General features: G+C 44.6%; 2 protein-coding genes across 2 annotated transcripts in view; both read left to right on the top strand.

Annotated features, from left to right (window-relative positions):
- Positions 1-3,254: 3,254 nt before the first annotated feature.
- On the top strand, positions 3,255-8,886 carry LOC140190163 (scavenger receptor cysteine-rich type 1 protein M130-like). Its single transcript, XM_072246674.1, has 3 exons — positions 3,255-3,648; positions 6,652-6,966; positions 8,849-8,886. Exons 1-3 carry the CDS (start codon positions 3,255-3,257, stop codon positions 8,884-8,886), a joined length of 747 nt encoding a protein of 248 aa, XP_072102775.1.
- A 307-nt stretch (positions 8,887-9,193) lies between these two features.
- Positions 9,194-17,248, top strand: part of LOC140190162 (scavenger receptor cysteine-rich domain-containing protein DMBT1-like) — a 111,461-nt gene continuing 103,406 nt past the window's right edge. The window contains exons 1-4 of the mRNA XM_072246673.1: positions 9,194-9,518; positions 11,917-12,078; positions 14,281-14,604; positions 16,870-17,184. Coding sequence (XP_072102774.1) covers positions 9,194-9,518; positions 11,917-12,078; positions 14,281-14,604; positions 16,870-17,184 — 1,126 coding nt within the window. The remainder of the gene's footprint in view (positions 9,519-11,916; positions 12,079-14,280; positions 14,605-16,869; positions 17,185-17,248) is intronic.

The raw sequence follows: 17,248 nt of genomic DNA, 5'->3' as shown, positions 1-17,248 counted from the left end.
TTGTTTTTCATGTGTACGTCGAACATAGAGTTAAATGCGTTATTTCCATCAATGGCCAACACAGTCCAAAGATGTGCTGGGAGGTGGTGGGGTCACACTTCCTGAGGCAACAGCTTACTCACGACTTAGTAATCCTAACCCGTAGGTCTCTGAGACACAGCACAGCATTCAGGTGTTTGACAAGAAACTGTTGGTTGTGTTTAAGGAAGATAAAATGAGGGATGTCAATCTGGAGGGTGTGGAACAGTAAAATCTGGAGTTAACAACAGCATGGGTGGGGGTTTTGCCAGGCGGAAGGCAGGATGGAGTGAATGATGATCAGCTCGTGGACAGAGTTGTTTTTTGTGAGCATACCACATGTGTGATTTAAAATGTAGGGAGTTAACAACAACATCAAGTCTACAATCTGCGCCTTGTAAGGCATGAAAATGCCCGACGCAGGCCTCTCATGGTCTGAGTCGACGTTCTCTCCCCCAAGTCTACATACTGGTTCAGGTTCTGACGCTTGGAGACAGATAGAGTCAGTGTCTGAGACTGAGGAAGTGACGCGGACCAGCAGCAAAAAGAAACCCGAGTCTAGCTATTTGCTATGAATACACTAAGAAATGGTTTTCAGGGCTGTTTCAGGATTCAAGCTTCAGAATTTTATTTATTTATTTATTTATTGTGATACAGCATGGAATAGATCCTTCTGGCCCTTTGATCCGCACTACCCAGCAGTTCCCAATTTAATCTTAGCCTAATCACGAGACAATTTACGATGACCAATTAACCTATCAATCATTGGAATATGGGAGGAAACCCATGGGGCATGGAGAGAACATATAAACTCCTTCCAGGCAGTGGCAGGAATTGAACCCAAGTCGCCTGTACTATAAAACATTTGCTAACCACTGCACTACCGTGCTACCCCATCTGGATCTTTAACAGTTCAGACCAGGAACTTGGTGAGCATTTTCATGAACTGTTTCCTCTCACAGACGGCATGGTAGTGTAACTCTTTACAGTGCCTGTGATTGGGGTTCAATTCCTGCTACAGTCTTTATGGCATTTGTATGTTCTCCCCATGATCCCATGGGTTCTCTCCCATATTCCAAAGAGATACATTAGGGTTAGTAAGTTGTGGGTTGGCGATGGAAGCGTGGTGACAGATATGGCTGTCCAGCACAATTCTCAGATTGTGGTAGTTGAAACAAAGGATGCACTTCACAGTATGTTTCAATGTACATGTGACAAATAAAACTGATTTGCAATGAGATACAAAGCCTTTGAGTACAGTATTCACAACCTGTTTTTATTCTGCATCCTAATGCAATGATACTCACCCCGCTTTCTGCATTTTGCCCGATCATTAGCCTGTCCTTCCTAACAATCTGACTGCCTGCTACTCTTGTTGTTTTAACACCTTTCATATCCTGAGTCCCTTTACTCCATTTCCCATCTCCATGCTAAATTAGTGTCAACCCTCCCCAAGAGCTTAAACAAACAGCGTGAGAGAATATTTGTCTCTCTTGGGTTCAGGTGCAATGTAGAGGTCACCCCTCCTCAATTTGGATTTCCAGCATCTGCAGATTTTTTTTTTCCTGTTTGTGAAATGAATGTGCTTGACTATGGCCGTACCTTAGCAGCTTGAACTGAGAAAATGTAAAAAATACGACCGTAATAGTAAATAAGTAATAAATACCGAAAAGATGTGGTGAGGAAGTGAGAGGTCCTTGAAATCTTGTCACAGGTTGCGGCAACAGTTCAGTGAAGGGGCAAGTGAAGTTGAGTGGTTATACCCTTTGGTTCAACAGCCTTATTCTTAGGGGTAATTACTGTCCTGAACCTGATGGTATAAGTTTTGAGGGTCTTATACCATCTGCCTGATGGCAGCAGCAAAAAGAGAGCATAACCTGGGTGATGGTTTGCCTGGCGAAGGGTGCTGCTTTCTTGCGACAGCACACAGTGTTGATGTGCTCAATGGAGGCAACGGTTTTATTCTTGATGGACTTGGCCATATATACTGCTTTTTGTAGGAATTTCCCTTTAAGGATATTGGTGCTCCTTGCCAGAACGTAATACATTCGGTTAATATACGTTCCACCACACAAGGATAGAAATTCGTTGAAGTTTCAGATCTGATACAAGGAATACATCGGTTAGGACTGCATTCTTTGCTGGTAGAAGATTGAGGCAAGATTTGATGGAAGGGTAACCCTCAGGTTCAGTCAGCGACGTAAGTCGAAGGGAAGATAATCTCTGGCCACGCCAAATGTGTGAACTTTGAGGTGCAAAACCTCTTGTTTGTGTGGATGCTGTGTGGTTTGTTCCTCTTGTTACAAATCAGTACCACAGAATAATGGACTGTACACCATATACAATTAAATGATTTAGCTTTTTGATTCTTAATTTGACTAAAGTGTTAGTGAAGAAAAACAAAAAGAAAAGAGCCCATTTCAGTGAAACAGTCTAATGTGTGCAAGTTGGAGTTCACGGTTTCCCTTCTGCTGGTCCTCCATCGATTTCCCTGGCCGTCATCAACTTCTGGCCCCACTCCAAGGCCACTGCCTGCTGGTGTCTGCGAACTCTCCTTTCTGGCACCTTCTCTCTCCATCTTTTGCCGATAACAAAACCCAGATCAGCTCAGTGGCAGGCATACAGCATGAAAACACACTCCCCTCATTGGACGGCCAACATCTCTAACCAAACCCCAAACACTGCTTCTACAGAAAGACCATGACATTAGCAGTGAAAATTTGCCCAGGGTGTTACTCTTTCCCCACCCTCCCCCCACCAAATTTAGTGATGTCCTTGTGACATTGAGATAATTTACCAACCCTGCATGCAAAGAACAAAGTTCAACCCAGGTGTAAGAGGCAGTGACATAGATCCTCTGAATGATCTCCTCACTCTCCCATACAAGCTGAAGTTCTTGCAGCTGCTGCTCCCGATCCATAGCATGGTCTTGCAGTATCTGCAGCTGGATGCACCTCACGCACATGTAGTCTCCCATGGGGCTCCCAAGACTCCCAACATCAGGAGTGAATAACCCGTAAAGGCCTTTTAAGCTATAGTAAGTATAATTGACACAACAAGAAGAAAGCGAAACATAACAAACTCAAACAGACAAGTTACCCAGAGCCAGTGCCACTTCCGTGCCGACGACTCCTTTGAGCCAGTGCTTGACAATCTACTTCCTCCTGTAGCCCGTCCCAACAATCAGCGCTCCAACAATGCTGGCTCCACTTCTACAAGCATTCACATGTTGTGTTATGGCCAGGAGCGTGGAATTGAACATACCTGTAAGCGAAACTCCAAAAAATACAGTAATTTCTTCTTTGAATGTCATTCCAGAGCCCAATATAAGGCTGGTAGGCGGCAGCGATCGTTGTTCAGGGAGAGTGGAGGTGTGGCACAGTGCACGATGGGGAACGGTATGTGACGATGGATGGAGCACTGACGACGCCAAGGTTGTCTGCAGTCAGTTGGGCTGTCCCCCTGCCGCAGCAGCAATCTCGGGGGCACGCTTCGGGCAAGGCAGCGGGAATATCTGGATGGATGGTGTTGCGTGCAATGGAAATGAATCCGCCCTTGGGGAATGTTCCTTCCGAGGATGGGGAATTCATAACTGCAGTCACAGATTGGATGCGGGAGTGAATTGTACAGGTCAGCATAGAAGAAAGAACCTCTTTGTTTCTGCTTTCTCTCTATTGCGATTAAGAAAGACTCTACTTTTATAATTATGACAGCCACTCTAGTTGCTGTGGGTAAAACGATGAAAATTTATGTATTGATGCTTGACGTTGTTAAGGCAGGCACAACTTAAGTAACATTTTTTCTGCATCACTTAAAACGCTGGAGTGTTGCATTTGGCAAATTTTTATGTCCTAGTTGGTCGTGCACAGAGGTGCTGATTCCACCTTCATATAGGATAAGACGTATCAGATCAGAAAATATAAGGAATGACCGGTAATCAATCTGTATTCAGAACAGTGAATTGTAACTATTTATTAACGGCATTTCCTTAGTTTTCTCGGGTTCACGTAGGAACTCTATTTCATAAACTACATATAAACCATTAGGGCAGGGGTGGCTATGTGTCAACTTTTTCACGCACGAGTTCAGATGCGCCATACAATTCTTGTACCCCCATTCAATCCTTGTAAAAATATGTTCATATACACGTATGTAGCATTTTTACATGATATATTGATTTAATATAAAACAAGATAAACATTAGTTACCTTAATGAGACTTTTAACAAATATATTTTGTCGTCTTTTCATTTCTTCCTTTTTCTTACTCAAATAGTCTTTCCATAACTCAGACCCAAGCACCAGCTTCAGTTTTCCTTCTATTTCAGTCTGATGTTGTGTTTTATAGTGTCTATTAAGATCATGTCTTCTATTATGTGAGAAAGTGTTTTTGCAAACAATGCACAATGGTTTTCCTGACGGACGCGCTATAAATAAGAACTCATTTTCCCTCTGTTCATTGAATTCACTTTCTGCTTACTATCACTTTCTGCTTTTCTTTTGCACTGTGATGGGTCACTGAATGGAAAAAACAAAGATTAGTTTTTCAAAAAAGTACAAAACTGCAAATTTTCACGAAGGACGAACAAAGCATAACTCCGTAGCACACGAGTGTCAATTGTAAACTGACTGGCAAAAACCTGTGACCCACCGCTGGTGCAGATGCCTGGCGCCTCAGGATCAAACAAGTATCAAACAGAGATTGAACAGTTATGGAACGACTGCAGAACAAAAGTCCTCCTTTTCTAGTTTGACTCATTAATAATTTTTTAAAATTGAAAACAGATTAATGTGAAAGAAGATAACATTTGCCAAAAGATGTGCGCAAAATAATGAAATCGCTAAAAAGAACAGCTAAGTTTTAGATTTATTCTCAGTAAAACCCATTTCCAGATCTAAGCTACTTGAATTCCTGTTATAGATTTTCTTTTCTACAAATTGGTTTTTAGTTAATAATTTCTGCATGAGTAGGCTTACTTTTTTATTATTATCTCTGGGGTGGAATGCACCACTTTTGGTGCATGTACCATAGGTTGGCCATCCCTGCTTTAGGGTGTTCTGCACAAGAACTCCCAGGTCCCTTTGCATCTCAGATGTTTCGCTTTTATTCTGTTTAGAAAATAGTCTGAAGAATTATTTCTATTGATGAAGTGCAAGACCATGCATTTTCCAACATTGTATTTAATTTGCCGTTTCCATGCCATACTCCCAAACAATCCAAGTCCTTCTGAATTCACTCTCTCTTTTGACTTCTATTACCAACCTAATTTTCCCAATCTACCAGTATATTAAAATTTCTCCTTACTATCATAACATTTCCCTATTGGTACACCATTTCTATTTCTGTTGTTGTGCTCAATAGACGTTGAGAAAAGTATTGTAACCCTTTTTGATGCTGCATCCCTAATGCACTGATACTCACTCTGCTGGTAGCAATTTTTTCGTTCGATCATCTGCCTGCCTTTCCTAACAGACTGACTGCATGCTATCTTTTCTCTTTTACCATCCGCGCTGTCCTGACTCCGTTCCCTTCGGTTTCCACCCCCCTGCAAAATTAGTTTGAACCCTCCCCAATAGCGCTAAGAAACCAGTGTGTGAGAATGTTGGTCCCCATCGGCTTCAGCTGCAACCCTTCCCTTCTGTACAGGTCATCCCTCCTGTAGAAGAGATCTGAATGATTGATCCAAGATCCTGAAGCACTTCACTCCCTGCTCCAAATTCTCAGCCTCGTATTTATCTGCAAAATCATTCTATTTCTACTGTCCCTGGCGCGTGATGCAGGCAGTAATCCTGAATGTGTTGCGTCTCAGCATTTCTTCCACCTCTCTAAATACTCATTGCGGAACCTCTTTGTACCAAGATTTCAGGCTGCTTTCCCTCCCGCTGCACAATGCTATGGACACGATCTGAGTCCATAGCACCTGGGAGGGAGCAACAGACCATCCGTGTGTCCCGTTCACATCGACAATGTATTTTTTCGATTCCTCTGACTCTTGAGTCCTCCATCTCAACCGCTCACGACTCTCTCTCTTTCCGTGGTCAGTGCAACCCACCTGGTCTCCGTGGCATTCTGCTAAGAGGATATTTCAAAAAATAGTATCCAACATGATATACTTATTATTCAGGGTACCCAAGAGCTGCTGTGAGCTAACTGCCTATTCATCGTCTAATTCTTTCCCCTGACAGTCACTCAGTTATCAGGCTCCTGCAGCTCTGATGGATGATCTCCTCACTCTCCCGTACAAGCCAAAGGTCTTGCAGCTGCTGCTCCCGATCCATAGCACGGTCTTGCAGTATCTGCAGCTGGACGCACCTCACATACATGTAGTTGCCCTTAGGGCTCCCAAGACTTCAACATCCAACGTGAATAGCACGCAAAGGCCTTCTAAACTACACTAAGTTCCCCCCTCAAGTTCCCCAGAGCCAGTGCCTCTTCTGTGCTGAAGACTCCTTTGAGCCAATGCCTGACAATCCACTTTAATCACTGGCCTCTCCCAACAATCAGTGCTGCAACAGTGGTGGCTCCGCTTGTGCAAACATTCCCATGCTGTGTAATGGATAGGAATGCAGAACTGAATATACCTGAAGCGAAACTCCAAAAAATACAGTAATTTCTCTTTCAATGTCATTCCAGAGCCCGAAATAAGGCTGGTAGGTGGCAGCCATCGTTGTTCAGGGAGAGTGGAGGTGCGGTACAATGCACAGTGGGGAACGGTATGCGACGATGGATGGAGCACTGAAGACGCCAAGGTTGTCTGCAATGAGTTAGGTTGTCCCTCTGCTGCAGCAGCAATACCGCGGGCACATTTCGGGCAAGGCAGCGGGAATATCTGGATGGATGATGTTGCGTGCAATGGAAATGAATCCGCCCTTGGGGAATGTTCCTTCCGAGGATGGGGGAGTCATAACTGTGCTCACAGAGAGGATGCAGGAGTGATTTGTTCAGAAGGTAGGCATAGAACAAGGAACCTCTTTGTTTCTGCTTTCTGTCTATTGGGATTAACAAAGACTCTATATTTTAGTAATTAGGCCAGCCACTCTAGTTGCTGTGGGTTAAACAATGAGAATTTTTGTACTGATGCTTGACATTGTTGGGGCAGGCACAACTCAATTAACATTTGTTCTGCGTGGCTTCACGTGCTCGAGTGTTTCGTTTGGTAAATTTTTCTGTTCTAGTTGGTCGTGCATACAGGTGATGATTCCAGATTCGTTTCGGGTTAGATGTATCAGATCAGAAAGTATAAGGAATGACCGGTAGTAAATCTGAATGCATTGAATTGTAACTATTTGTTAACGGCATTTCATTAGCTTTCTGGGGTTCACGTAGGACCTCCATTTCATAAACTGTATATAAACCTTTACGGTACTCTGCAGAAGAACTTCCAAGTTCCTTTGCTTCTCAGACGTTTCGATTTCAGTCTGGTTAGAAAATAGTCTGCAGAATTATTTCGACCGATGATGTGCAAGATCATGCATTTTTCAAAAATGTATTTAATTTGCCTATTCTGTGCCCATTCTCCAAAACTGTCTCGGTCCTTCTGAATTCACACTCTTTTGAGTTGTATTACCAACCTAATTTTCCCAGTCTACCTTCATGTTAAAATTTCCCCTTACTATCATAACCTTTCCCTTTTGGTACGCCAATTCTGTTTCTGTTGTATTCTGCAGCCTACATTCCAGTTTTTGTTTGGAGAGCTGCATATACTGCCATCAGGGTCCATTTCCATTGCAGTTTCATTACTGAACTGACAAGGATTCAACATCTTCCTGTCCTATGTCATATCTTAGTATTTGATGCCATTGTCTAACAGCAGAGTGATGCCACAACCCCAGCCTATGTTCATACCCTTTCGATACAATGTACAAAGGAAATTCAGCTACCCACCAAGCAATCTTACAGCACTGAATCAGTGATGTCCACAAGATCATACGCGACAATTTGTAAGAGCGCCGTTTTGATGTGCTGATTAGACGTTGAGAACAGTATTGTAACCCGTTTTGATTCTGCATCCCTAATGCACAGATGCTCACTCTGCTGGTAGCTTTTCTTTCGTTCGATATTCTGCCCGCCTTTCCGAACAGACTGACTGCATGCTATCTTTTCTCTTTTACCATCCGCGCTGCTCTGACCCCATTCCCTTCGGTTTCCACCCCCCTGCAAAATTAGTTTGAACCCTCCCCAGTAGCATTGAGAAACCAGTGTGCGAGAATGTTGGTCCCCATCGGCTTCAGCTGCAACCCTTCCCTTCTGTACAGGTCATGCCTCCCGTAGAAGAGATGTGAATGATCCAAGAACCTGAAGCACTTCTCTCCCTGCTCCAAATTCTCAGCCATGCATTTATCTGCCAAATCAGGCAGTAATCCTGAAAGTGTTGCGTCTCAGTATTTTGTCCCGCTCTTTAAATCGTCATTGCGGAACCTCTTTGTACCAAGATTTCAGACTCTTCTCCCTCGCCCTGGACAATGCTATGGACGCGATCCGAGTCCATAGCACCTGGGAGGGAGCAACAGACCACCCGTGTGTCCTGTTCACATCAACCATCTTTATTTTCGATTCCTCTCACTATTGAGTCCTCCATCTCAACTGCTCACGACTCTCTCTCTTTCCCTTCTGCAATCCATGGGCAGTACAACCCACCTGGTCTCCGTGGCATTCTGCTGAGAAGATATTTCAAATAATTTTATCCAAAATGATATACTAAGAATTCAGGGAACTTACCCAGGATCTGCTGTGAGGTAACTGCCTATTCATGGTCTAATTTCTTCCCATGATATTCACTCAGTTATCAGACTCTGCACCTCTGATGGATGATCTCCTCACTCTCCCGTAGAAGCCGAAGGTCTTGCAGCTGCTGCTACTGATCCATAGCACGGTCTTGCAGTATCTGCAGCTGGACGCACCTCACATACATGTAGTTGCCCGTGGGGCTCCCAAGACTTCAACATCCAACGTGAATATCACACAAAGGTCTTCTAAACTACACGAAGTAACCCCCTCAAGTTACACAGAGCCAGTGCTTCTTCCACTTTTACCTGTGGCGTACCGCAACAGTCAGTGCTGTAACAATGGTGGCTCCGCTTCTGCAAACATTCACATGCTGTGTCATGGATAGGAATGCAGAACTGAACATACCTGAAGTGAAACTCCAAAACATACAGTAATTTCTTCTTTCATCATGATTCCAGAGCCCGAAATAAGGCTGGTAGGCGGCAGCGATCGTTGTTCAGGAAGAGTGGAGGTGCGGTACAATGCACAGTGGGGAACGGTATGCGACGATGGATGGAGCACTGAAGATGCCAAGGTCGTCTGCAATGAGTTAAGTTGTCCCTCTACTGCAGCAGCAATATCGGGGGCACACTTCGGGCAAGGCAGCGGGCATATCTGGATGGATGATGTTGCGTGCAATGGAAACGAATCCGCCCTTGGGGAATGTTCCTTCCGAGGATGGGGGAGTCATAACTGCGGTCACAGAGAGGATGCAGGAGTGATTTGTTCAGAAGGTAAGCATAGAACAAGGAACCTCTTTGTTTCTGCTTTCTGTCTATTGGGATTAACAAAGACTCTATATTTTAGTAATTAGGCCAGCCACTCTAGTTGCTGTGGGTTAAACAATGAGAATTTTTGTACTGATGCTTGACGTTGTTGGGGCAGGCACAACTCAATTAACATTTGTTCTGCGTGGCTTCAGGTGCTGGAGTGTTTCATTTTGGCAAATTTTTCTGTTCTAGTTGGTCGTGCATACAGGTGATGATTCCAGATTCGTTTCGGGTTCGATGTATCAGATCAGAAAGTATAAGGAATGACCGGTAGTAAATCTGTATGCACTGAATTGTAACTACTTGTTAACGGCATTTCATTAGCTCTCTGGGGTTCACGTAGGAACTCCATTTCATAAACCTTTAAGGTGCTCTGCAGAAGAACTTCCAAGTCCCTTTGCATCTCAGATGTTTCGATTTCAGTCTGGTTAGAAAATAGTCTGCATAATTATTTCTACTGATGAAGTGCAAGATCATGCATTTTCCAACATTGTATTTAATTTGCCTCTTCTGTGCCCATTCTCCAAAACTGTCTAAGTCCTTGGAAATTCACGCTCTTTTGAGTTCTATTACCAACCTAACTTTCCCAGTCTACCTACATGTTAAAATTTCCCCTTACTATCATAACATTTCCCTTTTGGTACGCCATTTCTGTTTCTGTTGTATTCTGCAGTTTTTGTTTGGAGAGCTGCATATACTGCCATCAGGGTCCATTTCCATTGCAGTTTCATGACTGAACTGACAAGGATTCAACATCTTCCTATCCTATGTCATATCTTAGTATTTGATGCCATTGTCTAACAGCAGAACAATGCCACGCCCCCAGCCTATGTTCATACCCTTTCGATACAATGTAGAATGGAAATTCAGCTACCCACCAAACAATCTTTCATCAACGAATCGGTGATGTCCACAAGATCATACGCGACAATTTGTAAAAGCGCCGTGTTGTTGTGCTCAATAAGTTGTTGAGAACAGTATTGTAACCCTTTTTGATTCTGCATCCCTAATGCACAGATGCTCGCTCTGCTGCTAGCTTTTTTTTGTTCGATCATCTGCCTGCCTTTCCTAACAGACTGACTGCATGCTATCTTTTCTCTTTTACCATCCGCGCTGCCATGACCCCATTCCCTTCGGTTTCCACCCCCCTGCAAAATTAGTTTCAACCCTCCCCAGTAGCAATTAGAAACCAGTGTGTGAGAACGTTGGTCCCCATCGGATTCAGCTGCAACTCTTCCCTTCTTTACAGGTCATGCCTCCCGTAGAAGAGATGTGAATGATCCCAGAACCTGAAGCACTTCTCTCCCTGCTCCAAGTTCTCAGCCATGCATTTATCTGCCAAATCATTCTGTTTCTACTGTCCGTGGAGCGTGACGCAGGCAGTAATCTTGAACGTGTTGCGTCTCAGCATTTTGTCCAGCTCTTGAAATCCTCATTGCAGTACCTCTTTGCACCAAGATTTCAGGCTCCTCTCCCTCCCCCTGGACAATGCTATGGACACGATCCGAGTCCATAGCACCTGGGAGGGAGCAATAGACCATCCGTGTGTCCCGTTCACATCAACAAGCTTTATTTTCGATTCCTCTCAATGTTCAGTCCTCCATCTCAAATGCTCACGACCCTCCCTCTTTCCCTTCTGCAATCCATGGTCAGTGCAAACCACCTGGTCTCTGTAGCATTCTGCTGAGAGGATACTTCAAATAATTTTTTCCAAAATGATATACTTAGTATTCAGGGAATTTACCCAGGAGCTGCTGTGAGCTAACTGCCTATTCATCGTCTAATTCCTTGCCCTCACATTCACTCAGTTATCAGACTCCTGCACCTCAGATGGATGATCTCACTCTCCCGTAGAAGCCGAAGGTCTTGCAGCTGCTGCTCCCGATCCATAGCACCGTGTTCCAGTATCTGCAGCTGGACGCACCTCACATACATGTAGTTGCCCTTAGGGCTCCCAAGACTTCAACATCCAACGTGAATAACACGCAAAGGCCTTCTAAACTACACTAAGCACCCCCTTCAATTTACCCAGAGCCAGTGCCTCTTCCACTTTTACTTCTGGCATATCCCAACAGTCAGTGCTGTAACAATGGTGGCTCCGCTTGTGCAAACATTCACGTGCTGTGTCATGGATAGGAATGCAGAACTGAACATACCTGAAGTGAAACTCCAAAAAATACAGTAATTTCTTCTTTGATAGTGATTCCAGACCCCGAAATAAGGCTGGTAGGCGGCAGCGATCATTGTTCAGGGAGAGTGGAGGTGCGGTACAATGCACAGTGGGGAACGGTATGCGACGATGGATGGAGCACTGAAGACGCCAAGGTTGTCTGCAATGAGTTAGGTTGTCCCTCTGCTGCAGCAGCAATCTCGGGGGCACACTTCGGGCAAGGCAGCGGGCATATCTGGATGGATGATGTTGCGTGCAATGGAAACGAATCCGCCCTTGGGGAATGTTCCTTCCGAGGATGGGGGAGTCATAACTGTGCTCACAGAGAGGATGCAGGAGTGATTTGTTCAGAAGGTAAGCATAGAACAAGGAACCTCTTTGTTTCTGCTTTCTGTCTATTGGGATTAACAAAGACTCTATATTTTAGTAATTAGGCCAGCCACTCTAGTTGCTGTGGGTTAAACAATGAGAATTTTTGTACTGATGCTTGACATTGTTGGGGCAGGCACAACTCAATTAACTTCTGTTCTGCGTGGCTTCACGTGCTCGAGTGTTTGATTTTGGGAAATTTTTATGTTCTAGTTGGTTGTGCATACAGGTGCTGATTCCAGATTCGTTTCGGGTTCGATGTATCAGATCAGAAAGTATAAGGAAGGGTTGGTAATAATTCTGTATGCATTGATTTGTTCCTATTTGTTAACGGCATTTCGTTAGCTTTCTGGGGATCACGTAGGAACTGCATTTCATAAAGTGCATATAAACCTTTACGGTGCTCTGCAGAAGAACTTCCAAGTTCCTTTGCATCTCAGATGTTTCGATTTCAGTCTGGTTAGAAAATAGTCTGCAGAATTATTTCTAGCGATGAAGTGCAAGATCATGCATTTTTCAAAATTGTATTTAATTTGCGTCTTCTGTGCCCATTCTCCAAATCTGTCTCGGTCCTTCTGAATTCCCACTCTTTTGAGTTGTATTACCAACCTAATTTTCCCAGTCTACCTACATGTTAAAATTTCCCCTTACTATCATAACATTTCCCTTTTGGTACGCCATTTCTGTTTCTGTTGTATTCTGCAGCCTACATTCCAGTTTTTGTTTGGAGAGCTGCATATACTGCCATCAGGGTCCATTTCCATTGCAGTTTCATTACTGAACTGACAAGGATTCAACATCTTCCTATCCTATGTCATGTTCATACCCTTTCGATGCAATGTAGAATGGAAATTCAGCTACCCGCCAAACAATCTTTCAGCAACGAATCGGTGATGTCCACAAGATCATACGTGGCAATTTGTAAAAGCTCCGTGTTGTTCTCAATAGACGTTGAGAACGGTATTGTAACCCTTTTTGATTCTGCATCCGCAATGCACTGGTGCTTGCTCTGCTGGTAGCTTTTTTTGCGTTCGATCATCTGGCCGCCTTTCCTAACAGACTGACTGCATGCTATCTTTTCTCTTTTACCATCCGCGCTGTCCTGACCGCATTCCCTTCGGTTTCCACCCCCTTGCAAAATTAGTTTGAACCCTCCCCAGTAGCAATGAGAAACCAGTGTGTGAGAACGTTGGTCTCCATCGGATTCAGCTGCAACCCTTCCCTTCTGTACAGGTCATGCCTCCAGTAGAAGAGATCTGAATGATCCAAGAACCTGAAACACTTCTCTCCCTGCTCCAAATTCTCAGCCATGCATTTATCTGCCAAATCATTCTGTTTCTATCGTCCCTGGCGCATGACGCAGGCAGTAATCCTGAAGGTGTTGCATCTCAGCATTTTGTCCACCTCTTTAAATCCTCATTGCAGAACCTCTTTGCACCAAGATTCCAGGCTGCTCTCCCTCCCCCTGGACAATGCTATGGACGCGATCCGAGTCCATAGCACCTGGGAGGGAGCAACAGACCATCCGTGTGTCCCGTTCACATCAACAATCTTTATTTTCGATTCCTCTGACTATTGAGTCCTCCATCTCAACTGCTCACTACTCTCCCTCTTTCCCTTCTGCAATCCGTGGTCAGTGCAACCCACCTGGTCTCCATGGCATTCTGCTGAGAGGATATTGCAAATAATTTTATCCAACATGATATACTTAGTATTCAGGGAATTTACCCAGGAGCTGCTGTGAGCTAACTGCCTATTCATCGTCTAATTCCTTCCCCTGACATTCACTCAGTTATCAGACTCCTGCACCTCTGATGGATGATCTCCTCACTCTCCCGTAGAAGCCGAAAGTCGTGCAGCTGCTGCTCCCGATCCATAGCACCGTGTTCCAGTATCTGTAGCTGGACGCACCTCACATACATATAGTTGCCCTTAGGGCTCCCAAGACTTCAACATCCAACGTGAATAACACGCAAAGGCCTTCTAAACTACATTAAGTACCCCCTTCAATTTACCCAGAGCCAGTGCCTCTTCCACTTTTACTTGTGGCGTATCCCAACAGTCAGTGCTGTAACAATGGTGGCTCCGCTTGTGCAAACATTCACATGCTGTGTCATGGATAGGAATGCAGAACTGAACATACCTGAAGTGAAACTCCAAAAAATACAGTAATTTCTTCTTTGATAGTGATTCCAGACCCCGAAATAAGGCTGGTAGGCGGCAGCGATCGTTGTTCAGGGAGAGTGGAGGTGCGGTACATTGCACAGTGGGGAACGGTATGCGACGATGGATGGAGCACTGAAGACGCCAAGGTTGTCTGCAATGAGTTAGGTTGTCCCTCTGCTGCAGCAGCAATCTCGGGGGCACACTTCGGGCAAGGCAGCGGGCATATCTGGATGGATGATGTTGCGTGCAATGGAAACGAATCCGCCCTTGGGGAATGTTCCTTCCGAGGATGGGGGAGTCATAACTGTGCTCACAGAGAGGATGCAGGAGTGATTTGTTCAGAAGGTAAGCATAGAACAAGGAACCTCTTTGTTTCTGCTTTCTGTCTATTGGGATTAACAAAGACTCTTTATTTTAGTAATTAGGCCAGCCACTCTAGTTGCTGTGGGTTAAACAATGAGAATTTTTGTACTGATGCTTGACATTGTTGGGGCAGGCACAACTCAATTAACATTTGTTCTGCGTGGCTTCACGTGCTCGAGTGTTTGATTTTGGGAAATTTTCATGTTCTAGTTGGTCGTGCATACAGGTGCTGATTCCAGATTCGTTTCGGGTTCGATGTATCAGATCAGAGACTGTAAGAAATGACCGGTAATGAATCTGTATGCATTGAATTGTAACTATTTGTTAAGGACATTTCGTTAGCTTTCTGGGGTTGACGTAGGAACTGCATTTCATAAACTGCATATAAACCTTTACGGTGCTCTGCAGAAGAACTTCCAAGTCCCTTTGCTTCTCAGACGTTTCGATTTCAGTCTGGTTAGAAAATAGTCTGCAGAATTATTTCGACCGATGATGTGCAAGATCATGCATTTTTCAAAATTGTATTTAATTTGCCTATTCTGTGCCCATTCTCCAAAACTGTCTCGGTCCTTCTGAATTCACACTCTTTTGAGTTGTATTACCAACCTAATTTTCCCAGTCTACCTTCATGTTAAAATTTCCCCTTACTATCATAACATTTCCCTTTTGGTACGCCATTTCTGTTTCTGTTGTACTCTGCAGCCTACATTCCAGTTTTTGTTTGGAGAGCTGCATATACTGCCATCAGGGTCCATTTCCATTGCAGTTTCATTACTGAACTGACAAGGATTGAACATCTTCCTATCCTATGTCATATCTTAGTATTTGATGCCATTGTCTAACAGCAGAGCGATGCCACACCCCCAGCCTATGTTCATACCCTTTCGATACAATGTAGAATGGAAATTCAGCTACCCGCCAAACAATCTTTCAGCAACGAATCGGTGATGTCCACAAGGTCATATGCGACAATTTGTAAAAGCTCCGTGTTGTTCTCAATTGACGTTGAGAACAGTGTTGTAACCCTTTTTGATTCTGCAGCCCTAATGCACAGATGCCCGCTCTGCTGGTAGCTTTTTTTTCGTTCGATCATCTGCCCGCCTTTCCTAACAGACTGACTACATGCTATCTTTTCTCTTTTACCATCTGCGCTTTTCTGACCGCATTCCCTTCGGTTTCCACCCCCTTGCAAAATTAGTTTTAACCCTACTCAGTAGCAATGAGAAACCAGTGTGTGAGAACGTTGGTCCCCATCGGCTTCAGCTGCAACCCTTCCCTTCTGTACAGGTCATGCCTCCCGCAGAAGAGATGTGAATGATCCAAGAACCTGAAGTACTTCTCTCCCTGCTCCAAATTCTCAGCCATGCATTTATCTGCCAAATCATTCTGTTTCTATCGTCTCTGGTGCATGACGCAGGCAGTAATCCTGAAGGTGTTGCATCTCAGCATTTTGTCCACCTCTTTAAATCCTCATTGCAGAACCTCTTTGCACCAAGATTTCAGGCTGCTCTCCCTCCCCCTGGACAATGCTATGGACGCGATCCGAGTCCATAGCACCTGGGAGGGAGCAACAGACCATCCGTGTGTCCCGTTCACATCAACAATCTTTATTTTCGATTCCTCTGACTATTGAGTCCTCCATCTCAACTGCTCACGACTCTCCCTCTTTCCTTTCTGCAATCCGTGGTAAGTGCAACCCACCTGGTCTCCGTGGCATTCTGCTGAGTGGATATTGCAAATAATTTTATCCAAAATGATATACTTGGTATTCAGGGAATTTACCCAGGAGCTGCTGTGAGCTAACTGCCTATTCATCGTCTAATTCCTTGCCCTGACATTCACTCAGTTATCAGACTCCTGCACCTCTGATGGATGATCTCACTCTCCCGTAGAAGCCGAAGGTCTTGCAGCTGCTGCTCCCGATCCATGGCACGATCTTGCAGTATCTGCAGCTGGACGCACCTCACATACATGTAGTTGCCCTTAGGGCTCCCAAGACTTCAACATCCAACGTGAATAACACGCAAAGGCCTTCTAAACTACATTAAGTACCCCCTTCAATTTACCCAGAGCCAGTGCCTCTTCCACTTTTACTTGTGGCGTATCCCAACAGTCAGTGCTGTAACAATGGTGGCTCCGCTTGTGCAAACATTCACATGCTGTGTCATGGATAGGAATGCAGAACTGAACATACCTGAAGTGAAACTCCAAAAAATACAGTAATTTCTTCTTTGATAGTGATTCCAGACCCCGAAATAAGGCTGGTAGGCGGCAGCGATCGTTGTTCAGGGAGAGTGGAGGTGCGGTACATTGCACAGTGGGGAACGGTATGCGACGATGGATGGAGCACTGAAGACGCCAAGGTTGTCTGCAATGAGTTAGGTTGTCCCTCTGCTGCAGCAGCAATCTCGGGGGCACACTTCGGGCAAGGCAGCGGGCATATCTGGATGGATGATGTTGCGTGCAATGGAAACGAATCCGCCCTTGGGGAATGTTCCTTCCGAGGATGGGGGAGTCATAACTGTGCTCACAGAGAGGATGCAGGAGTGATTTGTTCAGAAGGTAAGCATAGAACAAGGAACCTCTTTGTTTCTGCTTTCTGTCTATTGGGATTAACAAAGACTCT

The sequence above is a fragment of the Mobula birostris genome, chromosome 29, assembly GCF_030028105.1.
Source record: "Mobula birostris isolate sMobBir1 chromosome 29, sMobBir1.hap1, whole genome shotgun sequence".
NCBI lineage: Eukaryota > Metazoa > Chordata > Chondrichthyes > Myliobatiformes > Myliobatidae > Mobula > Mobula birostris.
The sequence above is the reverse complement of the archived record's forward strand: the minus strand, read 5'-3'. Positions and strand labels throughout refer to the sequence as shown.

Bases quoted from the DNA above. Each gene is read 5' to 3' on its own strand.
- LOC140190163 (XM_072246674.1), top strand. From the start codon at position 3,255: ATGGCCAGGAGCGTGGAATTGAACATACCTGTAAGCGAAACTCCAAAA. The intron at 3,649-6,651 runs GTCAGCATAGAA...ATGTCATTCCAG, and splicing joins TGCGGGAGTGAATTGTACAG to AGCCCGAAATAAGGCTGGTA. The intron at 6,967-8,848 runs GTAGGCATAGAA...ACTCTCCCGTAG, and splicing joins AGGAGTGATTTGTTCAGAAG to AAGCCGAAGGTCTTGCAGCT.